Source organism: Mesoplodon densirostris, chromosome X (assembly GCF_025265405.1).
Source record: "Mesoplodon densirostris isolate mMesDen1 chromosome X, mMesDen1 primary haplotype, whole genome shotgun sequence".
NCBI lineage: Eukaryota > Metazoa > Chordata > Mammalia > Artiodactyla > Ziphiidae > Mesoplodon > Mesoplodon densirostris.
The window spans coordinates 136,409,667-136,435,211 of NC_082681.1; the positions used below are offsets into that span (position 1 = coordinate 136,409,667).

Consider the following 25,545-nt stretch of genomic DNA (forward strand, 5'->3'; position numbering starts at 1 on the left):
TCTGCTAAACCCAAACTCCCACTCCATCCCTCCCCCACCCCCCTCCCCCTTAGCAACCACAAGTCTGTTCTCTATGTCTGTGAGTCTCTTTCTGTTTCATAGTTAAGTTCATTTGTGTCATAGAAAATGTTTATTTGTAAAAATAAACAAAATGGAGCTCGGTTTAACTGAGTTAATTAATATAAAATGACTATGGGCTTTCACAGTGTCAGGAGACTCTAATTTTACAAGATTCTTGGGGATATATGAATTGGAGGACCGCCTCTGTTTTGGGAAATTTTCATTAGTAAATTTAGTGAAAACTACTATCCAATACTTCCTCTTTTGTTTACTGAATTTTGAAATTGTTGTGCAGGTTGTTTCAAAGATTTTTAAGACTATAGACCTAAGAATAATATATTGGAAAAAAATGAAATTTCCGCAGCTCTAAGGCTTAACTCCCCTTAAGTAAAACATATTTCTATTTTTACAGAATATATATACACATCTTCTCCCTTTACAGAAAAGTCATTAGAATCACAAGACAACACATCAGCGATTTTGCACTTAAATTTCCCCAATGCAGCCTCATCCTGTGCAGGTGACAATACTTTTGTGAGCTGAAATAATGTTCAAATTCTGCCGTTAGGGTTGGAAATCACTCATTCCCGATTCACGGGTGGTGATGAACGGGTCTGGATTCCTGACATAACTAAGGAACTTACAGCATCAGTCAAGCTTCTTACCCGAGCCTGTTGGAAACCCAAACAGCAGTCTCCATCTTTTAGAAGCTGATGGCATTCCCGCCCAAGACCCTGGTGCCATTCTGCTGCCCCTGTGCTCTGTGACCACGTCGATGGCCTGAGGTCACACCAGGAGGTAGTTTCCGAGCTCATTCCAGAGCTGGAATCTCTGTCCAGATTCACGATGGAACCAACAGATCAAGCAATCTTTTTACAACCCAAGGTCCAGCTGTCTACCTTATCATGATCGATGTGTCTGAGGAATTAGGAATTCTTGGTTAGGGAGCACGTCTACTGCAAACAGGAGAGAAAACCCTTCAGGGCAGCTGCTTAAGCCAAGAAGGAAAGGAACTTTGCACAGGAGTGATGAAGGCGGTTCTTGTCTGGGTGGAGCTTTTCTCAAAGCAAAGGGTGGATTTTGAGGGCCTCAGATGTTTTCTGGTTCTGTAAGGAAAGATTGGATGCAAGATGTCATAGCCAGGAAAAAAAGAAAAAAACTCTACGGATTGATCTTAAAGCACTGGTATCTTTTTTACTGCTTTCTATTTGACGTGTATTTTATGTAGTCCCCAAAAAAGGCAGGAGGGAGCTTCAAGACAGGACACTGCTTTAACCAAAATGGGCTTCCGCCTCAGATAAACGGGAAAGACATGATCCAAAACAGAATAAAAACTGCTCCTGCTTCAGAAATTCAACTAGGGGGAGGTGAGTGGACACCAAGTTGTAGCAGGCGCCAGAAAACTCAGGATATGTTGTAATTCTTTTTTTTTTTCTTTTCTTTTTGCGGTATGCGGGCCTCTCACTGTTGTGGCCTCTCCCGTTGCGGAGCACAGGCTCCGGATGCGCAGGCCCAGCGGCCATGGCTCACGGGCCCAGCCGCTCCGCGACATATGGGATCCTCCCAGACCGGGGCACGAACCCGTATCCCCTGCATCGGCAGGCGGACTCTTAACCACTGCGCCACCAGGGAGGCCCTATGTTGTAATTCTTGAATGCAGTGTCTTTTTTAAAAAATCGTAATGAATGCCCAGAAAAGCCCACCGTGAGCATAGTATCAAAATGTGAAATAGACGTGGGATCCCGTCTTGCATTTGTATATGACGCCTCACTTGCCTCTAGCTGCAGTAAAACTTTATTGACATAAACAGGCAGCAAGCCTGCAGGCTGTAGTGTGCCAGTTTGTTGTTTTTTTAAAAAATATGGCACTAAAATAGTATTTATCTTGGTGACTTTGCTTGTTGGGGCTCCCCCCACCCCCTTACACTTGTGTCTGAGATGATACCTCACTTTCCTTGCCCACTTTCAGCCCTGAGCTCCCAGGGTCACAAGTGCTTACAGAGTTTGACCAAAGATGCAAGCGAAATTAATGCACAGTGTCTCTGTAATGATAAGGCATGGTGCCCAGAAAGTAACGCTGTTCTTCATAAACTGTTTGTCCCCCTCCCCCCAAACTTTCAGGGTCCGGGGTTATGTACACCAAGGCTCGCCCCGGCCAGGGGGTTGCTCAGTACCCCCCACCCACCAGCAGAGGGAGGCCAAGGGCAGGTTTCGGGATTTTGAGGATTTTGCCCAAATCCTTAAAAAAATACTCCTGGAATAGGCTTCTGTTTTATAGCTTCCTTCCTGGAGGTGGAGGGCCCCTGGCAAAACACAGACAGATTCAGACATGGTTGGTCTCAGGACCAAACCTTGGGAGACCCCGAGTTAACATCTGAGCTGTTGTTTCTGCAATAAAGCATCGCCCTCTCCACCCACCCCCATCTTCCCTTTAGCGATGTCTTTAGGGCATTCATGGATCAGCAGACAGGATGTCTGCTCCCAAGGACGGCTACCCACCCGTCCTTGGGCGTGTTATTCTTCAAACCCGGAAGCCTGGACCCAAAGGTGAAGCAGAAAGTCCCAGCACGCCCCCAGCCCTGGCCCCAACCCATTTCCCTGGGGTCTGTGCACCTTTCGACAGAAAGGTTTGCCATTTAGTCCTTCTGTGGTTTTCTTTGGGGAGAAGGGTCTAAAAACTGCAGATTCCACCCAAATATCTTTCCTGACTCCCTTGTGATTAAAAGTTCACTGAAAACAAAAGCAAGTTACTTATGTAGGGTCTGTGGCAGTAAAACCAAATCTTAAGATGAGAAAACCTTAAAAAATTAATAAAAGTGTAAGCATCTTTTCGAAAGCATTTCTCAGGTCCGCCGTGTGTCCGTAATAAAATCCCAGCTTTAAAAGCCCTTCATTATGCAAGGGGGTCTACACTGGACTTTATCAGAAATAACATTACCAGCGAAGGACCCCAGAGAGTATTTTTTAATTCAAAATATGCTATCATTTATTGAGTGTGACACTTGAACACAGCTCCCACGGATGCATTGCGGGTGACTGCTTTCAACTCTATCTGCAATATTTTTAAACACATTGCCTTATTAAACAAAAGCAGACAGAAAACCTTTTACTCACGAAATCAAAGTATGTATTTTGCATGAACTTTTTGATAGATTGTATTCAAGAGGATTTAGCCTTTCATCATAAGTTAAATAAATTAACTAACATATATTTGTCAAAGAATTTGATAACATAATATAGCCAATATTCCGTAATACCTGTAAATGGAGTATAACTCTTAAAACTTGTGAAACACTATATTGTACACCTGTAACATATAATATTGTACAGCAAATATACTTCAATTTTAAAAAATGTATAATAAGAAGAGATCTTAAAAGCCATCATTTAGGTGTGGTTTCAAATCAGCTCTAAAGGCCTATATTAAAAACAAAACAAAACAAAACAAAACTACTTTAAGGACTTTTTGAAAAGTAATAAATTCTAAATAAAATGAAACATTTTTCATTTTAAGAACAAATTTCCTAGATACATATGATTCGTGTGAAGATGTGCCAGTGTGTTTATTGGATGTAAGTTGTTTTGGCTGTTATTTTATTTATTTATTTATTTTTTTTTTGTGGTACGCGGGCCTCTCACTGTTGTGGCCTCTCCCATTGCAGAGCACAGGCTCCGGACGCGCAGGCTCAGCGGCCATGGCTCACGGGCCCAGCCGCTCCGTGGCATGTGGGATCTTCCCGGACCGGGGCACGAACCCGTGTCCCCTGCATTGGCAGGCGGACTCTCAATCACTGCACCACCAGGGAAGCCTGGCTGTTATTTTATTAAAATAATTTTTAAGTGAACTATAGTCGATGTACAATATTATATCAGTTTCATGCATGCAACATAGCAAGTCAACATTTTTATAGATTGTATTCCATTAAAGTTATTATAAAATATTGGCTCTATTCCCTGTGCTGTACAACATATCCTTGTTGCTTATCTATTTTATACACAGAAGTTTGTTCCTCTTAATCTCTTTGCCCCATCTTGCTCCTCCCTGCTTCCCACTTACCTCTCCCCACTGGGAACCACTAGTTTGTTCTCTGTATCTGTGAGTCTGCTTCTGTTTTGTTACATTTATTCATGTATTTATCAGGCTTTACAGTTAGGGAAGATAAAATTGGGAGGGATACTTGCCGTTTGTCCTGCAACAATTCTTCCTCCTGTTGTACTGGAAATAGCTGGCCATTGCCCCCACCAGGGTCACCAGCACCCCGCACACGATAGGAGACATGATTTTTGCTATCCTGTTGCCTGCGGGAATCCAGAAAAGCAAGATAGTCTGTGAAAAACACAGCCAGCCAGAACACCGCTGATTGTAAATAACTCTGCAATCACACCCCTGGCCCTCCCCACCGTCCTATTCACGGGAAGATGATGGAATTCACACAAGAAGCCCGAGGAAGTGATTCTGCTTTCACCCGAGGGGAGCTTACCAACCAGTCTTATCGGACTGGGGCATCCAACACTTTTGCGCAGAAGGTAGGCTTGATATGTTTTTTCATGTATTTGTGAATTTGGATGAATCTGTAGCTTTGGGGACATAGAATGTTCACTCATGCAAAAAAAATTTTTTTAACCAAAAAGTGCCTGATAGCCCAATCCTCAAATCATGCTGGGGCTCTGAACACAACCATATAGCAAACATCAAAGCTTTAAGGGAAGCTTAGGTTGTCCTGCACAAAATCCAAGGTATGGAACCTTGATGTGACAAAAATCAACATTTCCCCAGAAGAACAAATCGTTGCTTCCGTCTAAAATAACCACCCATGTCCTACATCAGATCCAGGCAAGTGCCCGGCGTGTCACAGGTGACGGATGAGTGGCCACGCCGTGGATGTGACTCCCATGATGCTTGGAAGAGCGTTACCATGGTGCCCAGGGATCTATCCCTCCCTTGTGCTGTCTTACCCTGTCCCCTGCTGGACCCCGCTCTCCAGGGCTCACAACCCCCCATCCACACCCTCTACCATGTGGCTTGGTGGCATGGGAGGTGGGGGGGTGTCCAGGTCATCATCCTCAGAATTGGGTCTTCAGCCAATAGAACCGGCAGACATGAAGCTGTGATGCTTCTTATCCTGGTCATGCTTCTCTTTATTCTCTGGTACCATGTCTGGCTGCCTTGTGGCCCAGCCTGGCCTGGCCTCTTGGACGGATGTGGGCTGGTTTTAGCCCAGTTGCAACTCACATAATCATAATCAATGGTGGTTGTTTAAAATCACTATGTTTGGGGCTCTTTTGTTACATAGCACTGCTAACTGATACACCTCTTTCCTCTCTGCCATCCCATACAAATCAACCACGTGATATCAATGGTGACTACCAAATGGTCCTCCAGGCTGACCTCTTATCCCCATGTGCACTGTCTCTACAACATCCTCTTTAGTCTGAGAACTAAGTGGGTCTCAACACTGATCTCCCTGACCGTCGCGGGCCCTCTGATCCATGCATCACATAGGTATAAATAGGGGCAGGCTTTTTCCCGTGAAGCATGTATAAAGTGCAGACGTGCCCATGGGGTCGCCTGGCCAGTCACCAGTGTTGGCCCCTGCCCATCACACTCCACACCCTGGCCCCATAAACTACTGTTGTTCCCGGGGGTGTACCCAGCGGGACCTAGCACAGCACCTACCTCTCCTGTCCTGGCTGCCTCTCACTCATCCTTTAGACCCGGCCTTGGAGATGGTCCCCTCAAGGAGCATCCTTACCCACCTCCATTCTGCCCCAGTCTAGGATGAGTCCCTCTGTCCTGCCGTGGACCCCATCAAACCATGTGTCAGACCTGGATTCTTGCCCTGAGATGCACCCCTCCTGCCCCACCTCCTGCCCACGAGAAGAAAAGCATCCATGGACTTCCCCAGAATGCCCATACACCCAGAAAATAGCAGTACTGAGACTCTGCATGGGGACAGGGTCTTAAGGTTGGAAAGACACCTCAATACCTTTCTTCTTCCCAAAGCCTTGGGGTCAGCTGGGCGGATTCACTGTCACCCTCCACCTAAATGCCAGATCACCAAGAGGCTGGACCCCATCCACCCAGTGACAAACAACAAAAGCCCACCATCCAGACTCCAGCCTCCACTGCTGGACCTGTGATGGGGCTGGCAGTGCCCTCTGGGCATTCTCCTTGGCTGGATGCCATGACTTCCCCTCTCCTCTCCATTTTGGCTACCGGTCAGTAGTGGTCAATGAAAGGGACACCATTGGTGGCCCAGTGGCAGGTCCACGAACCCCAGCCGGGCTCTCAGGGCTCTGAGGCATCTTCCAGCCTGAGGACAGTCCTCGCCCTCCTTCTCTGACCCCCACAAGATGAACCCCTCCCTGAAGGACAGACATGTGTGTTCAGGAGCTTCCAGATGAGCATGGGAACAGGAGGTGCTCCCTGAACACCCTCAGGTTGAAATAATTACACGTGTACCCCACTTCATCCCACAGTGATGTGGAGAGCTCGCTCCTGGGAAAGGTGGGGTGCCCCGTCCCTGTGTGTTACCTTGTGGGTTGCCGTATGAGGAATGGCCATCTCCACCTGGAAGGGGACAAGCACACGGTCATTCATTTATTCAGAAGAGCTGGTCGGGCTGCCTTCTGCTGCCAGTGCCATGAAGATGATAGGGACGTGGCCACGAGCAGAGCAGACCAAACCTCTGCTCTCACGGAGCTGACCTCCCAGCGGGCAGGTGGGGACAGAGAGAGCTAGGAAGGGGAGATGCAGGCATTACAGCTAAGTGGGAAGCGGGACCAATGGAGGTGGAGGGGGCGTGGCTCTCACCTCATGGCTCAGGGAATACCACACGTATGTGCACACACATGCAGCACACACCCCAAATATACACATGCCACACACAAGCGCACATACTCACGGATGCACACACGTGTGACACACAAGCACACATACTCATGGATGCACACATGTGTGACACACAAGCACACATACTCATGGATGCGCACATGTGCGACACACAAGCACACATACTCACGGATGAGCACACGTGTGACACACAAGCACGTGTCCACGTGTATATATGTGCACACCCATACACACATAGGCACCCAACACACACATACACACATGCAGCCATGCACACAGGCATCACATGCATTGTGCCCATGTGGACATGGGCACAGACACATATATGCATGTCTCCACACAAATGTGCATGGTACACATCCACATGTGTACATGTGAACACACAAGAGCCACACTCCTATATACACATGCACACATCCACCCTTATGTACATGCACATAGTGCACACACATGCACGTGTATTTCAAATGCATACGCATGCATGCATGGACACAATACACAGGTGCAGATGTTCACATGTGAACATATATCCACATGTATAAACACAGGCATCCATGTGTGCGCCCAGCCACGTGCACATGCACATGCATGCATGCACAGGTGTGCACATGTGCATACACACATGTGCAAGCACAGTAACACGTGTAAGCAGGCCTCTAATTCTTGACAGGATTTCAATGTGCAGCCCAGGCAAAGCCCTCCCCAGGTTTGGTGACCGGTGAGGACACATATTAGCAACCCAGGTGGTCAGGGAGCTTCCATGCAGGACCCATAGGACACGCTGCCCAGCGGTGCCCACACGGGGTTTAGTTCTTCAGAAGGAGAATTTCTCCTCATGCAGCTTTAAAGGAAGAACTCCTTTACCATAATTACTCCCATGGTCGCTGGGTCTGTAGCGTCCTCCCCCTGCAGGACAGAAAGGCCATGTGAAGAGGAAGGAAATCCCGGTGACCTCTCCAAAGGAAGTGCCAACGAGAAAGCCAAGATCCTGAAGTAGAGGCTGTGACATCCCGCAAAGACCCCACCTGCCTCTCCCCAAGACAGTGGTAGGGACAAGGTCACCCCAGGGCATCCCCTGAGCACACAGAGACAGCTCTGTGCTCACCCTGCAAATCCAGTGGGTCTGACAGCAGGTCCGAACCTGCTTCCCAGGGCAACCGGGGAAAACCCCAGCCCCCGAGACCAGGGAAGCATCTCCCACAGAAACGCAGACAACAAACAGCCATCTCAGCTAGTAAGGAATAAAGGAGATTTCTCTACACCTTCTTGTGTCCGGACAGCATTTTCTTTTTTGACCGCTTGCGGAATCTTAGTTCCCTGACCAGGGATTGAACCTGTGCCCCCTGCACTGGGAGCGCGGAATCCTAACCACTGGACTGCCAGGGAAGTCCCTGGAGTGCAATTTTTAAAGACAGATCTGAGATGAAAGCAAAATGCTTGGTGCGAAGGTGGCTCATTTTGAAGCGAAATAGTCTATGTGGGTATGATTTAAATATTGAGAGGTCGTTTAATAAAGGCCTCTTCCAAGTGGACACAAGCTGTGATGGGCTGAATTGTGTCCCCATAAAATTAATATGTTGACGTCTTGGTCCCAAACACCTCAGGATGGGGCTGGATTTGGACATGGGGTGTTTAAGGAGATGATTAAAGTAACATGGGGTCATTAGGGGGGTCCTGATCCCATAGGACTGGTGTCCTTATAAGAACAGGCAACGTGGCCCCACACGGCTCTTGAGAAGGGAAGTAAAACTCAACGGAACACCCAAAACAGAGCAACCAAGGACAAAGATCATCCCCTTCCTCCATAGTGACGTAAGATGTCTTTGGGGCGCATTGCATTCTTTCAGCCCCAAACAAAACAAAACAAAATGCCTCCTCCATCAACAGAGGGATTGCTAAGAGCAGGTGGACTCCTTGTTAAAGAACCGCGGCAGAGTTCAAACGCCAACTCGTATTTCACCGCCCGAGGACAGAGTTCCAAGATGGTCCGCTGCAACCTTCCCAATGCTTCCAGAAGGCGTCTCAACACTCTGGACTCACCTGCAACATTGTCAGAATTGCCAGGCTGGGGACGTGGCAGTGGCTTTGGCCTTGGATAGATATCTGTTGGACAACACCAAGGTGACGTTAGGAGAAGAATGACATCGTCCCGCAGTGAACCATTCACACAATACAAAAGGCCGAAATACAACATGACATTCCGGCTTATTTATATTTGCTGTTTATTGCTTTCACAGAACCTCTGGTACTCAGAATCTCCAAATCTTTAAAAACCATGTTGATCTCGGTGCCCAGAACCTCCTCCTTTGGTTCTGAAAGCAAGAAGGTCACAGATGCCTGAAATGAATCTGGCAGACGCTGCCCTGTGAATGTTCCAATGTTTAGAGTTATCTCAAACATCAGGTTGTTTGCAAAAACCCATCATTAATATTAGGACAAAAGCATCTCACATTTTTGAGGACGTGTTACCCTTCCTGCTGTGCGTGTGTACATTCCCTCACTGGAGTTAATCTTAACTTTTATCACAAATGCCCTTAATCTGTCCTTCAAAATTAGCCCAAGCTTCCTGCCCCAGAGCCTTGGCACAAAACACTGTCTCTGCCAGGGTCTCCCATTCCACCTGCAGGGCCTTTCTTGCACAGCAGAATGTTCCAGAATGCCCTGTATTCAAGGGACTGCTCACCACTACCTTCAATGACTCACCTTTCTTATCAAGAGACACATACAGGGCCTCCCTGGTGGCGCAGTGGTTGAGAGTCCGCCTGCCGATGCAGGGGATACGGGTTTGTGCCCCGGTCTGGGAGGATCCCATATGCCGCGGAGCGGCTGGGCCCGTGAGCCATGGCCGCTGAGCCTGCGCGTCCGGACCCTGTGCTCCACAATGGGAGGGGCCACAACAGTGAGAGGCCCGCGTACCGCAAAAAAAAAAAAAAAAAGAGACACATACAGGAACTGGGTGAGCCGGGGGCAAGCATGAAATTTAAGGAGAGATTCTACTCCTGTATCGCTGTTTCCATACTTAAGTTCTAATCAAGTTCTTTCCCCTCTTCGTTTGCTGTGTGTGTTGAGTTTCCTGCGTCCCTATTTTTACATGTTTTATCATTTCATTATGAATCATTCCAAATGGGTTAGGCAGAAAGCATATTCACTGAGTCTGATCAGTGTTCCAAAACCTCTTAATCAAGACGTGTTCCCCAATAAACAATAAACCATCAGCAGAACTAGCTTCTAAGGGACAGTCAGGCTGATACCAAAAGCCGTATCACTCATATCAAATATAAATTCAATATTGGTGGGCACCATTTTAAAGGCATCTCCCCACTGGGTTTTAGCAGAGCTTGAAAACAAAGGCCAGAAAGCAACCTTCCTCTAATTTGGAATGTGTCAGCTGCTGGAACCCTGAGTCACAGAGGGACCCCTCCCAAGCCTGAGGCTTGTTACCCACGCCCTGCCCTGGGGTGGATGAGTCACCCTGGGCCTGGTGACTCATCTTACAGGATGGCCAGCATCAAACACTCTCTGGACCCCATATGTAGGAGGGAAGCCCATGGGAATACGTTTAACCCAAGATCCCCAAATAGACTGTAGCAAGAAACACTCCCCAGGAGGTATTTCCATTGGCACCTTGTAGAATAACAGTGCTCCATCGGACAATAGTTTGTTGAAAAGGTTGGGAAGAATTTTTACAAGAAAGGAATCCATGGAGCTGGGATGTTAAAATTGGAGGGGAAAAAAAGGGGGGGGCGATGAAACCGAGCAGGGCCCTGTGGAACTCCTGGGCACAAAAGCCTTTCTGTGTCCCCCGTTTCTTGATTACAGGAAGTAGGCTTCCTTTAGCCCCCGTGACCTTCCCTGAGTTCCAACGGGCAGGTTCAGACAGATGCTAATCAGGGAAGAGAGGGGATGCAGATACAAGAGAGGAGCCGTTAGGAAACAACAGTGCAGCCTTGGGGAAGGGTTCTGGTTTCCCCTCAAGAGATACACATGACAATACTGTTTGGCAGATATTGAAACCCCCAACAAACGGACGGTGTTCACTACTTGATAAAGCATTCTTCATTCCAAAGAGAAGGCCACAGTTTGATAACCTCTGAGAAGCATAGAAGCCCCTCAGGAGACCACCTGAGCCCAGGTGATGTCTACATTGAAGGAGTGCAGGCCCTGCAGGTACCGTGGTCCTTCTCAGCAGCCCCACCCTTTGAACCATTGCTATAAAACTCCTCACCGAATCCCACCCCAGGTAGGGACACAGTTTTGAGGGCAGGAGCCCGCTGTGTCCCCCTTTGCCAGGCAAAGCAACGAAGCTACTCTTTTCTACTTCACCTGAAACTCTGTCTCTGAGATTCAATTTGGCACCGGTGTACAGAGGCCAAGTTTCGGTATCAAGCATGACAAAGTAGTAACGTAAGCGTCCATTAACTAACGCAGTTAGTGGCCTGGGTTGCTTTGCAATTAGGTAACAGCCTCGTAGAACCTTACGTCTTACGTTTCGTGACATCTCCCTCACCGGGGCCATCAGCACCGCAGAGGAGATGAATCTCCACCCGTCTCAAGGCCACACCAAGCTTCCAGGAAGCTTCCACAAGCTGTCAACTTGACCAGTTTCATTGGTCACCTCTGCCTGGTCAGCTTTTAGGTCTTTAGGGTTTTTGAATTGCTGAGGACTTTATGGGCTATTGGCTCATATTATCCCCCTCCTGCCCCCCCCCTTTTTTTTTCAGTGATCTATAGGCACAGTGTCTGCCCAGTTTTTAAAACAAAGGAGAAACTGAAGATAAATGACCTAAAACGCACAGTGCATGGCAAGTTATTAGGAACCACGGAAACAGCTAGAAAAAGACTCGTCCTCCAGCCTGATTAAAATTCCAGCACAATAATGCACAACGTCCCAAAATGCTCAGTATTCTCCAAGGGTCTGAGCAACGTGGAAAGAAAATAATGCAAACTGCTCCCCCCCGCCCCCGCAAAAGCTGAGTTGGTTCTTACTTCAGAAGCAGCCAGATGAAAACTCATAGTTAAAAAAAAAAAAAAAAGAGGCACCTTTCATCAAACTTGTTTTGAAATGAATGAACATTCTTACTTCCACTGTTGTCCGGATTTCCAGGCTGTGGCTGGTAGGGAGGCGTCAGCTTTGGGTAGATATCTGTGGGGAAGACAACACTGCATGTTTAGAAGAGAAGAATGTCCTTCCATCAGTAGCAGCCTATAAAATAAGATCTAGATCTTATATTTTATTCACAGTTGCCGCTCACAGACTTACAGATCACCATCGAGCCGCTAAAAATCACTTAGCCGCTAGAAGTAAAACCTCAGAATGTAGAACTTAAAGAAAAAACTGCATACACACAGTTACAAAAGTAACTGTTTAGCCTTTACATTGTATGCAAACAAAACAAAACAAAACAAAAAACTGTTTATTCCTTGAAGATTATTTTGTCTGACATTGCTACATGATGCCATTTTCCTCTGGTTAGTATCTGCCTCCAAATCTTTACCCAAACATTTACTTTCACTTTGTTTAATAGCATGTAACTGATTTTAAGCCCTGTCTTTTAACATAGTCATTAAATCATTTTACAGCTACAGTAATTAATGTTACGTTATCCCTACTATTTTATCTTTTTTCCTTTCTTTTCTTTTTTAACATTTCTGGACCTCTACTTAGTTAATCAAGTTTACTTGATTCTTCATTCAATCAAGTTTATTTTATTCTTCATTTAATCAAGCTTATTCTTCATTTTTCTCTGTTCAGTTTATCAAGTTTATTCTTCATTCAATCAACTTTATTATTCTTTTCATCAACTTTATTCTTAATTTTTCTCTCCTGGACTAATGTAGGAATTATACACGATCAACCTAAGTGTGTGTGTTTCTGTTGAAATCCTTGTTTTCAGTTCATATGGGTCTATACCCAGGAGTAGAACTGTTGCATCATAGGGAAATTCTATACGTAGCTTTCTGAGCAGCTGCCAGACTGTTTTCCGCTGGGGCTGCACCATTTTCTAGCCCCACCAGCAACGCACGAAGGCTCCAGCGTCTCCACACCCTCACCGACACTTGGTATCGCCCATAGTTTGATTCTAGCAGTCCTAGTAGGAATGATGTCTCACTGTGATTTTGATTTCCAGTTCCCCAAGGACTAGGCTTTGCTTTAAACATCTGCCTCTCTTTCACACACTCCACATCCCTGGAAACACCTTCAAAAACCTCATCTCCGGGGCACAGACTCATTTCTGTGCAGCCAGGTAGTCACTCACCTGAACTCGACTTCTTGGTGGGCTCTAAGGACAAAGAGAGAACATACATTCAATACGCATCGAGGATTTACGTGCAGCTCAAAGGAAGAATCGTTAATGCCCTAATAAACAGTGAGAATTTCAAGGCACTAACACAGACATGATATGAACACAAATTCCACTCTGTATTGGGGGCGGGACAAAAGCATCCTTAAAACCCATGCCCCCCAGTCTCCATGGGAGCTGTGCAGAGGTCCCGCTGGGGGAGCAAAGCTTTCCTGAGGTGGTCAGCTCAGCTCCTTAGGAAGTAAGTTTCATCTGAGCCTTGCAGGAGGTGAGGTAGTGAGATTTCGGACGCCAGCAGGATGACCGACAGACCAAGAGCATCCAGGGCAGGGGGGCGCAGAGCTGGTGCCACACAAACGTGCAAGGTGACTACATGCCTGCAGAGCAGAGGCAGATCTGGAGAGAAGCTTCCCCCAATTCCAGGACAATGCTTCTCTCACTTTCTTGCACGTGTTTCTTCACGTGACAAAAGTTTGCGGAGTGCCTGTTGTTGCCGGGGGTGTGTAAACGCGGTGGTCCACAGCTTCCCAGGTGGTTTCGGTTCCCTGAGGTCAGCACTCATGGACGGGGCATCAGGTGCAGAGTACCTGTCTGCCAGGCTCAGTGAGTCTGGGGGTGCAGTGTGGGTGGGCAGACAGGGGCAGGAGGAAGAGGTTTGGGGAAGGTGCTCAGAGGGGTGGCACCTGACAAGGGTAAGGGAGGTTGGAACTGCCAGATGCACAGTGGACAGGGTCCTTCCTCTCGGCAGAAAGCCCTCTCTCACTGAGCATCGTGGGTTCAAGGTCCATCCACGTGGTAGCCTGGGTCAGAGCTCCACTTCTTTTCATGGCTGAGTCATTGTCCACTGTGTGCATGGACCCCAGGCTGTTTATCCATCCATCCGTCCATGGACATTTGGGTGGCTTCTGCCTTTTGGCTTTGATGAATTACGCCGCTATAAACATGTATGTGTCTGAGTCTCTCCTTTCAATCCTTCCCTTTCTTCCTAGGAGAGGAATTGCCAGTTCACAGGTTGATGATGTTTTTTAATCGATAAAACGCCTCTGATGATTCTGCACCACAGCTCTCAGCTGCGTGTGCCCTACCCTGGGCGTGCTCCTTCTTTATCCATCCCAGACCCCGTGCCGACCACCCAGGCTGAATTTGGGGGGGTACCTCCCAATGCCCCGCAGTGTGGCTGCAACCACTGGCCCTCCTATAACCCTGACCTCGCAGCCCGTCCACTCTGGGGAGGACTGAGCCCTTCACCATTGCAGTCTGATGGGGGAAGCAGTGTGTCAGCCTTGACCTGCATCGTTAGGTTTGTCTGGTGCTCTGACGTCATGGTTACCACTAGCAAAAGCCTCAGTTAGTGGGGAAAATTGGGGAGGGAGCAGGTCTTGCATCACTTGTTGTCATCCTTTTTCTTTTTTTCTTCATCCATTATTTTGTTCTTTCTATTTCTTACATGTCTGCAATTTTTCTGATTACAAAATAATACATAGTAAAACTTCCAACATACCAGAAATGTAAAAACTTAGATAATGAATATCTTGCAAAATGCCATTCTCTAGAGAAGAAAGATTGTTAAAATTTTATTATTCCTAAGGTGTATTTTCATTTTAAAAAGCAGCTCCTTTGAGAGAACAGAGTACTAAGTGTCGCCCCCTGGCTCATAATCTCTAGGAAATTGTGGAGAAGTGGTGACAGGTTGGTATTGGAGGTCACCCTGTCCCCTGGTTCTCAAGTTTCTTTTTTTTTTTTTTTTTTTGCGGTACGCGGGCCTCTCACTGCTGTGGCCTCTCCCGCCGCGGAGCACAGGCTCCGGACGCGCAGGCTCAGCGGCCATGGCTCACGGGCCCAGCCGCTCTGCGGCACGTGGGATCTTCCCGGACCGGGGCACGAACTGGTGTCCCCTGCATCGGCAGGCAGACTCCCAACCACTGCGCCACCAGGGAAGCCCTGGTTGTCCTCCTTTTTTAAGTTGAGTGGGTTTGGTGATCACGTCCCTTCTTTACTTCTCGGAAAATCCACCGTAATTGATGTGCGATGAGTGACCTGGGGTTGTCCTGATGACAGAAGAAGCTGATTTTTCTGAGTAGACAAGCATCGATCTTTCTTCCCACTGTGCCTGCAGGTCACAACCTTTCCTTCTTCCCCAAGTGCCCCAGGTCTGAACACTCCTGCCACCCAGCTTGACTGTGGGCCTTAATCCAGACCTTCCTCCTGGGCCCAGGAGATGTACAGTCAGCTTTCCAGCTGGCAAGAAGGTGAAGCTGACCTCAAGGATAGTGGCCACACACAGGTGGGGTGTAGGGGGGTCTTCCAAGTCATAGATGCCCCGCGAGTAGAGGTGAACCACCTTTAAGAGAAGGAAAACCCTCCAGCGTATGCGCGGACCCCTGGCTTGGGGAGCCCAGACCTACCAAGACATAAGACCGAGCCCCACAGCTAAGGCCGGATGTGAAGGTCCATCTCCCGGGAATTCGGAATCCCCGCCACCCCAACCCCGAGGCACCACAGAGCTGACACAGGCTGCGAAGCACAGCATCTCCGAGAGAAAGACAGGCACTTACCGGGGTCCTCGAGAGCATCGGCCAAATCAAAGTCACCTTGACCTGTGGGGAGACATAGGGCAGTAGGTCACACCGCGATGGGACCATCAGGGCCCCTGACACCTGTCTCCACCCCCTTGGCCCCATCTGCCCAGACATCCCCCTGGTGCAAAGGTCAAGCCCACCACCCACTGTGAGGTCAGCGGAAGACCAAAGTCCCCCCATCTCTCTCCACCTCTCCTGTAGTGTGTTTGTCAAACCAACATCTCAGCTTTCCTGGCAGGCTGTGCCCCTCACCAAAGACGCCTCCAAAGGAAGATGACAGCACCCCCTGTCTTTTTTTTTTTATTGAACTTTTTTTTTTTTTTTTTTTGCAGTATGCGGGCCTCTCACTGCTGTGGCCTCTCCCGTTGCGGAGCACAGGCTCCGGACGCTCAGGGTCAGCGGCCATGGCTCACGGGCCCAGCCACTCCGCGGCATGTGGGATCTTCCCGGACCGGGGCACGAACCCGTGTCCCCTGCATTGGCAGGCGGACTCTCAACCACTGCGCCACCAGGAAGCCAATATTGAAGTATATTTAAGCTACAATGTTGTGTTAGTTTCTGCTGTATGCGAAAGTGATTCAGTTATACATATATATATTTTTCAGATTCTTTTCCCTTATGGGTTATTACAAGATATTGAATGCAGTTCCCTGTGCTGTACAGTAGGTCCTTGCTAATTATCTATTTTATATACAATAGTTGACATCTGCTAATTCCAAACTCCTAATTTATTCTCTCCCCGCTTTCCCCTTTGGTAACCATAAGTTTGTTTGCTATGTCTGTGAGTCTGTTTCTGTTGTGTAAATAAGTTCATTTGTATTATTTTTTACATTCCACATATAAGTGACACCATATGGTATTTGTCTTTCTCTGTCTGACTTATTTCACTTAGTATGATCATCTCTAGATCCATCCATGTTGCTGCAAATGGCATCCCCATCTTTTTTTTTTAATTAAAATAATTTAAAAAAAATTTTTTTGGCTGCATTGGGTCTTTTCGGGGCACGAACCCGTGTCCCCTGCATCGGCAGGCAGACTCTCAACCACTGCGCCACCAGGGAAGCCCTGCATTGGGTCTTTGTTGTTGCGTGCGGACTTTTCTCTAGCTGCAGCGAGTGGGGGCTACTCTTCGCTGCAGTGCGTGGGCTTCTCATTGCAGCGGCTTCTCTTGTTGCAGAGCACAGGCTCTATGTGCGTGGACTCAGTAGTTGTGGCACGTGGGCTCAGTAGCTGTGGCGCACGGGCTTCGTTGCTCCGCGGCACGTGGGATCTTCCCGGACCAGGGCTCGAACCCGTGTCCCTTGCATTGGCAGGCGGAGTCTCAACCACTGCGCCACCAGAGAAGTCCCTGGTATCCCTGTCTTAAAGAGGAGGGAGATGCTCCTAGGATCTCAGCTGCCTCGAGCAAAACACATAGACGTCTTGGAAAGCCCGAGAACCCGTGCATTCTGCAAACATTTACGAACTGCAACTCTGATCCAGGCACACTGTTCCCCAGTGGGGACGGGATCTTAATGACAGTAGCCCTGCTTCCTGGTTCTTTAGGGGAGAGAGACCCGTGAATATCCCTGAAGGTGGGGCCAGGGTGCAGCGGGGACCACAAGGCAGCGGGGGCAATTGCACATCTTGTGTGAGCCAACCTGGGGGTCTGCCTGGAGCAGGTGACACGTGAGCCGTGTGGAAGATAGTGGTTTACACACCAGGAAACACTCTGACCCCGGTTTACAGCTCAGGGGATGCCTTCGGGAGATGCGGTACGGTGGCGGCTCTGTGGCTGGAACTGTGGATATTCTCCTTTATGGCTAAGCAGAATGCATCTTGGACTGAGGCCCAGAAACACGCTGTCCCCGCCTCTCCGTGACACCCCTGCAAGCATTTCACAAACATTTCAACCCCGGCTCCCTCCCAGTGCTCAGGGGCTCCGAAATTTTGTTGGCATGCGAGTTTCAGACTTGCTAAAAATACTATGAGGAAGTCTAGGGTCTGGAGAGAAGCGGAGGCTGGATTTCAGTTTTCTTACAAGCTCAACTCGGAGAAGCTCGGGTGGATAACAAGTGAGTCGGGGGACTGGCACCGACTGCTCACGGGTACGGGGCTCCTTACGGGGGTGATAAGAGCACTCTGGCATTCGATGGTGGTGATGGCTGCACAGAATTGTGAATGTGCTAAACAAAAATGTCTGCACTATTCACCTTCAAAGAGTTCACAGGATGACTCTTATGCGTGTGAATTTTATCTCAAAAAAACCCCACAAAACCTTTTTAACGAGCTGAGGGTTCCTCTCCTGCCAGTTTAAGGGCTTCTTCCCACACACATCCCACCCACCACCTTCGCCGCCTGATCAGAAAACCTCTGAGCTCCTGACCAATTTGTATCTCATCTTTGGCTGATAAAAAAGAGCTTTTTCAAAGAGCTTTGTTGACACAGAATCCATAGATTATACAATTCACCCGTTTAGAGCACGCAATCCAGCGGCATTTAGTATGTTTCTAATGAATGCTATGCAACCACCACTTCTCTCTGGTTCCAGAACACGTTCATCCCCCAAAAGAGACCCCATCTGCATTAAGACTCACTCCCTATCCCCCCTGCCCAGCCCCTGACACCCCAGACCCACCCTCTGCCTCTGTGGACTGGCCTGTTCTGGACGTTTCCTAACAATGGACTCACACACGGTGTGCCCTTCTGGGTCTGGCTTCTCTCACCGAGCATCTTGTGTTCAAGGTCCATCCATGTGCTCAAGCATCTCAGTGTGAAATCCTAAATCTGTACAGGGCAGGGTTTCTTCAGGCAAAGACACTGCTCTCAGGGCCCCATGACCTGTTCCCCCCTTTGTCGCTCTGGCCGGCAGGCTCTCGGACTGCTCACCGCCCGTCACTTTGCTGTCCAGGGCCTCGGCTCTGACGGCTGCCACGTGCAGACAGGCCTGGAGGCACCACCCTGCGCCCCCTGCTGCCCTGCACCAGACCTGCCTTGAAAACGTCGCTGGGGGCCTATTAGGATGCTTAGCTGTCTATGAGCACCTACTATGTACCAAGTCCCACTGCAAGCATCTGCAGGTCACCCGAGCATCCCTCTTCTGCCCACGAGGGGACGTCAGTGTTACGACCATGCACTTGTCCCAGCCGAGGGGCCTGAGTTTCCAGGAGCTTAAGGGCAACGTCAGGTTTTGCACCCAGACCCTCCAGGAGCCCCAGTCCCAGCCCCTGTGCCTGGAAGGGGGCTGGAGGGAAGCGGAGGGACACCGTTTTCCTAGACCCTGGGCCTCCTAGACTCCTCGAGTCTGCCTGGAGGTCGTTTTGACCCGTCCAGCCTGGGGTCAGGGAAGCCCTTGGCCTGGTCCCGCTTGGATGCCATGGGGGCAGCTTCTGGGGCTGCTTGTCAAGGGAACTGGGACCCCGGTGTGTGGACACCCCCAGGCAGGGGTTTCCGGAGCTGGGACCAGCCCAGGCACTGGACAGCAGAAGAGCTGAGGTCAGAGCAAACCCACCGGCAGCCTCACGGTCCGGACTGGAGGCCGGGGCTCAGTGTGTTTAGAGGCCAAACCCCGGAGAGCCGTCTCTGACACAGGGAGGTCCCGCATCTGTCCCCATCGTCCCTCTCTTTGGCCAGGGTCTGTGTCCCGCCAGCTTCTGCCAGGTCCTCTTTTGGGGAACAAGCTGGCCACTCTCTGCTCTGGGTCATTGTCCGGGGGCTGAGGGACAGGAATCAGCGTCAGCCTTGGGGGTTCTGCTCTGGGGATGTGGTAGCCTCGCCAGCTGGCCTGCTTGCAGCCGGAAGCCAGGGAGCGCCCTCTGGGGCTTTGAGAACAGCCACGTCCCTCCACCCTGCCCTAACCCCATTCTGTGTCCCCTTCTCTTTCCAGCAGCCTCCTTCCGTTTGGAGATGCTTCTGACGAGGAGAGGTCGTGGAGGCAGCTGTCCCTAGTTGTGGCGCTACTGGGAGGCCCGTGAGCGTGACTCACGCACAAAGCCGGCGGACCGCACCCAGTATGAGGCGCTCCCCTACCCTCGGCTTGGCGACGATCCAGTCCCGCAGGCCAGGGTGGCGTGCATCCGACGCCCTCTGCTCTCCAGAGGGGCTGCAGCCAAGACCCTCCCCATGTGCTTTCAAATCGTAGCCCCACCGGGTGCAGCCCTGCCAGGCGCATCACTCAGGTGGACGATGCTGATTCAGAGGCTCCATCTCGGTGGAGCTGGGGGGCAGGGGGGATGCAGCTCCCCAGGGCAATTACTTCCACTAGCTTTTTTTTTTTTCCACTCAGAGCCTAAGACGGGGCTGGGAACATAAGACGTGTTTCTGATCTGCTTAGTTTAGCTGGCTCGGCGGTTTCTAATCAATCCCACATGTTCTGGGATCTGTAAACACCGAGGGGAAAGCAGCCGCGTGGGTTCTGGGATCATAATGCTGGTCACCCATTGCTGACATCCTGGAGATGGGGGTCTAAAATGACTCATGCTGCTGGGTGGGAGGTCTTAGCATCATACCCAAGACCCCCTACCCTCCAAAAAAAAAGCTATTTAGGACGGATTTTGAGACGAAACCACCTGAGTGGCACTTGCAGGAATTCTTTCGTTATCTCTAGTAACCAATCCCCTCCCTCCCCAGTCAAATTCTCCCCCAACAAGATTCTAAGATGCTTTGTATCAGAGTTTGCTTCTCTGAACTTCTCAGACCCACAAGCCTACAGGACAAAGGGCATTTTTGCAAAGGGCAGAGCTGTTGGAATAATCATGAGGATGACACCACGCACTAGAAAAAACCCACCACGCCTCCACGGCAGTGACCACACGTCCAAGTTCCCACTAACCCCTGAATTATTCCCTCTGAAGGAGAAAACCAGCCCCAGGCTAGCTCTGAGAAGAGGGGGGGAAACTGATTACTATCTAAAGCCCTGGCACCAATTACAGCCGTTAGCAGCAGAATTTATAGGTGCTGAATTTAATTACCTTTGAGTGGGTCCATCAGGGGATAAGAATGCCACCCCTCACAGGCAGGCAGGATCTTAGATTTTATTATTCCAGCCAGTGTCCTTGTATCTGTGTCCCCTTCGGGAAGGGCTGCGCTTCAAGACAATTGCTTTCCATAGGAATTTACAGGCTTCATCTGAAGCGTGGGTTAATTTAAACCAGTCCTTCCGGGAATCAGCGGTCACAGATTAAGCCACTTTGCATGCCATAGTCTGTAGGACTCTCTTGTCCTTGAGAGATTTCACCCAGCTGAAGCAGGACTCCCAGGGAACAAATCCCGACTTGCTTCAGGCAAATTGAAGGTGCCCCTTTTGACTCTGGCTCAATTGTCTTTAAAAATACTATACTTCAGGGGACTTCCCTGGTGGTCCAGTGGTAAAGAATCCGCCTTCCAATGCAGGGGACGCGGGTTTGATCCCCGGTCTGGGAACTAAGATCCCAATGCGGCGAGGCAGCTAAGCCCGTGCGCTGCAACTACTGAGCCCGCAGGCCTCAACTAGAGCCTGCATGCCGGAAACTATGGAGCCCACGCGCTCTGGAACCTGCAGGCCACAACTAGAGACAAGCCCGCGAACTAGAGGGAAGCCCGGGCGTCACCGCAAAGATCCCGTGTGCCACATCTAAGACCCAATGCAGCCAAAAATAAATAAATAAATATACATACATAAGTAAATAAAAAAATAAAATAAAAGTACCATACTTCAATTTAAAAAAAAAATATGTACAGAAAGCATATTACAGCAGCTCTTTCCCAGGACGCTGAGATTCATGGAGTAGAGAAAAGAAAGCATCTGCCTAGATTAGCGGTTCAGATTTACAAGGGAGAAAAGGAAGGGATGCGTCCAAGTGGGGAATTGTTCCCAGTGGGTCTTGGTGCATCGCCGGCAGGTTTCCACCTCCTGCTCCTGGAACAGCTGTGTCACCAAGTCCATTCCAGTCTCTAGTTTCTCCTGACATTTCGGTTTCCTGCAGGACAGCAAATATTCTTAAAGAGAGCTGGGTTCTCACCCTGCACAGCTCGACGTGAATATCCAGATACTTGGTGACTGACACTCCACACAGCTCCTCCATGACCTCAGCCCCTGATAGCAGCCCAGTTTCGCCCCAAAATGTCTACCAGTTGTCTGGGTTCCTGACGTCCCAAAGGGCCCTTCTAGCCCATTGCAGACGGAAGCCCTCTGTACCAATGCACAGAGTCCCCAGGAGGAGAGGTATTTGGTCACAAAGCAGTAAGGAATGATTATCTGCCCCAAAAGGCAAGACATGCGTCACGAAATGGAGACTTGGGGAAAACGCTGCAGGCCATCTGAGGAAGCGGCGTCGGATGGCGTGTCCTAAACCAGCCTTCCCAGAGTGACATGTGCACAGGGATCCCTTGGGACACGGGTGACACACAGACACTACTATGTCAGGTCTAGGTTGCTTCAGGAGGTGGCATTTCTTACCAGCTCCTAAAGGTACTGCGGTTGTAGGTCCAGGGACCTCCCTTTGCAGGATAAGAACTTTTATCTTTTTTGGGGGGTCCCATAACAGAATACCACCAACTGGGCAGATGAAACAACTGACATGTATGTCTCCCCGTCCTGGAGGCTGGAATCTGAGATCCCAGGCGTCGGCAGGGCTGGTCCCTCCTGAGGCCTCTCTCCTGGGTGTGTAGACGGCCGTCTCCTCCCTGTGTCCTCACGGGGTCGTCCCTCTGTGTGTCCCTAATCTCCTCTTTGTATAAGGACACCCATCTTATGGGATCAGGACCCACCCTAGTGACCTCATTTTATTTTACAAATTTTTTAATTTGTTTAAGTCTTCTTTTTCAAATTGAAGTATAGCTAATGTACAATATTACATACATTTCAGGTGTACAACATAGAGATTCACAACGTTTAAAGGTTATACCCCTTTTATAGTTATTATAAAATAGTGACTATACTCCCTGGGCTGTACAATATATCCTTGTGACTTATTTTAGGAGTTGGGATTTTTTGTTTTTTGTTTTTTTTTTTGGCTGCGTGGCTTGTGGGATCTTAGTTCTCTGGTCATGGATGGAACCCGGGCCCTCGGCAGTGAGAGAGTTGAGTCCTAACCACTGGACCACCTGGGAATTCCTTGGAACTTATTTTATACGTACTAGTTTGTAACTCTTAAGCCCCTCCCCCTATCTTGCCCCTCCCCCTCCCCCTCATCTTCCCTTCATCACCTTTTTAAAGACCCCCATCTCCAAGCACAGTCCCATTCTGAGGTCCTGGGGGATAGGACTTGAACATATGAATTTGCGGGGGACACAGGTCATCCTGTAACAGACTCAAACCCACAGGAGATTCTCAACCATCGCGGAGGCACCTTCCGACAGCCTGGGGGAGTGGGATGGGGCAGAGACAGTCACCCAGGGGGTGAAAAGGAGAGGGTCTTCAGCACAGCCGTTTGAAGACAGGCCACTCACGGCGCGCTGGTCCACCCCACAGCTGTCCCCTCAGCCTCAGAGCTTCTGTCGCAGCGCCTCTCAGACCCCCAAGGGCATTCAAATCAGCCTGGAATCTGGCTCCAGGCAGAATCGAGGTCAGCAGGTCTGGGTGACTCTGAAACATCATATCTCACTACCTCCCAGGGGATGTTGGTGCCACTGGTCTGGGGACCCCACTTTAGAAGTTCAAGATGCAAACAGGAATCATCCTCAGTTTCAGGGGATGGAGATCCTCTTTTCACCCTCCAGTTGACTGAACCCCCAAGGTCCAGGAGGTCCTCACCCTCCACGGGTATCACAGCCTCAGTGATGGGGGGAGTCATAGAAGAACCCCTGTCTGCTTCTTCCCACAGGCAGGAGAGAAGGTGGCCTTGAACCTTGACCCCCATGGGTGAAGCCCCAAAACATTCCAAGGAGATGCCAGTTGGATCAACTTCACATGAGGAGCTGAAGGAATCCGACATCCCATGATCCCCAAAGGAGCCAACCGACCGTGCCTGGTAGGAGGCTGAGTTGCCTGAGCCCGCAGGTAAACCCACAGTTCCTACTGTGTGCACAGCAGCAGGAATAAATGCTCATACAGGTTTTGCTGTCTTGGTTTCTGGGCGGGTCTGTGTAGAGTCAGAGCTCTGCCCTTTTGCTCTTCCTTCAGCTCTGGTGTCAGTTCACGGACTAACATCTCCCTGCAAACAGAAGCGCCTGGACTGCGTTTCTGCGTGACCCACGTGCCGGGGGGCAAGATGTGCAGACAGCAAGGAATCCTGGAAGGGTTTCGGGGAAGATCCTGGGCTCTGGGTGCCAGGATGTCTCACAAAACCACATCTGCCCCTAAACAACCATCCTCAAACAGGGTAAACAGGAAATGCCACAAGAATGCCATCCAAACAAAATCCTTTAAATTCCTAACCTACAACACTTCTCACTCTTAAATCCCGCCTGGGCCTCCCTCTCCTAAAATTCAAAGGACCAAAGGAGCTTATTTAATTGCTATTAAATCCTACATGTCATGGGTAAATTATAGTTCCCCAACTAGGTCCCTCCCCACCTCTGCTCTCTGACAAACCAAAATCCTGGCTTCACCAGAAGAGCCTGTATTGAAGTTTGGGGCGTAAACAATTCAGATGCTTTTAATTTGCCAACAGGAGGGGTGACATTGATGAGAAACGTCTAAACACCTGAACGGAGGCTGCGCTTCCAGCAAACCCAATCTTGGGTGATTGGTCCCACAAAACCAAGCTGTGTCTCCGTTCCATTGTCCCCATACAGAAACGCAGCACTGATATTTTAAATCGAAAACAAGGAATTGAAAACTCCCAACACGCCCCAGGAACACGGGTCACTTTTTTCCATGTGTGACACACAGAGATCAAAAGCAGACACCAAAAACAGTTCGCTTCTAAGAGCTGTGACTCCACATCCCACACTTCTGGATCCAATTCCCAGATCCCGAGTTGGTACCCAGCCCATTTTTCTCCCCTCAAAGCCATCATACTTGGTCTATTGTTTTCTGTTTTTTGTTTTTCTACAATCTGGCACGTTAGAGCCATTTCCTGAGTGGAAGTGGTTTGGGGCAGTTTTTTTTTTTTTAAAGCAGCCAGATAGAAATGCACACCCACACAGCTCTCCCCAGAAGAAACCCTTCCTTACCTCGGATGTGCATCAGAAAACACAGGAACGTGAGGTAGAAGAGGCCCCACCAGGGCTGCATCCTCGGCTTCTGTTCAGGTGAGCCTTCAGTGTGCGCACTGGGCTATCTGGCCACCCCACCCTTGCTGGACGGATGTGCTGACTTCTGCTTCTCAGTTTGCAAGGGAAACAGGCAATGTCTCCAAGCAGAAAGGATGAACCAAACTTGAGTGCCTCTGCCAGCATCCGAAGGGCTGGGCGTTCCGTCCCAAACTGCACAGCCCGGAGCCCGCCTCCCTGCGCTACGCTGCCAACCAGCCTCAGGATGCTGGGCAAACAGGTGGCTGCCCCGCACCAATGGGTGCCCTGGGCTTTGGGTAGCTGGCACACCTGCCTGGCAGGTCTGCTTCCCGCGGACATGGGAGATGCACCAGGATCAAAGGCGCCAACCCTGGGTGCAGGCAGGACACTCTCTGCCCGGGGTCCTTCCCCAGAACCCTTCTGCAGGGTGACGCCAACGCCAGACCCAGCAGAGCACCAAGGCAACGATCAGAGCATAGACCCATGTTTAATCTCTGCTTCTGCGACTTGAAGACCCTGTACCTTTAAAGAGACGTGCTGTATCCGTGGACCTCAGTTTCTTTGTAGGTGGCCGGACAGTTAGTCTGGCTGAGGATGCTGGGGCCAGAGAAGCAACT

The 25,545-nt window shown here is 49.6% G+C and overlaps 1 protein-coding gene across 3 annotated transcripts; it reads right to left on the bottom strand.

The window, feature by feature from the left end:
* Positions 1–61: 61 nt before the first annotated feature.
* Positions 62–25,105, bottom strand: XG (Xg glycoprotein (Xg blood group)). Of its 3 annotated transcripts, none has more exons than XM_060087386.1 (9): positions 24,869–25,105; positions 15,770–15,811; positions 13,170–13,193; positions 11,993–12,055; positions 8,953–9,015; positions 7,777–7,818; positions 6,595–6,630; positions 4,242–4,358; positions 62–1,166 (listed from the first exon to the last, which is right to left on the bottom strand). In XM_060087386.1, the coding sequence occupies exons 1-9, from the start codon at positions 24,927–24,929 to the stop codon at positions 1,150–1,152; spliced, it is 465 nt and encodes a 154-aa protein (XP_059943369.1). In that variant the 5' UTR covers positions 24,930–25,105; the 3' UTR covers positions 62–1,149. The 3 variants fall into 3 exon arrangements, with proteins under 3 accessions (XP_059943369.1, XP_059943371.1, XP_059943370.1); XM_060087388.1 differs by lacking the exon at positions 24,869–25,105 and adding an exon at positions 20,743–20,808; XM_060087387.1 differs by lacking the exon at positions 24,869–25,105 and adding an exon at positions 18,499–18,543.
* Positions 25,106–25,545: the final 440 nt, after the last annotated feature.

Bases quoted from the DNA above. Each gene is read 5' to 3' on its own strand.
- XG (XM_060087386.1), bottom strand. From the start codon at position 24,929: ATGCAGCCCTGGTGGGGCCTCTTCTACCTCACGTTCCTGTGTTTTCTG. The intron at 13,194-15,769 runs GTAAGTGCCTGT...CTTTGTCCTTAG, and splicing joins CGATGCTCTCGAGGACCCCG to AGCCCACCAAGAAGTCGAGT. The intron at 6,631-7,776 runs GTAAAGGAGTTC...GTCCCCTTCCAG, and splicing joins CGACCATGGGAGTAATTATG to GTGGAGATGGCCATTCCTCA.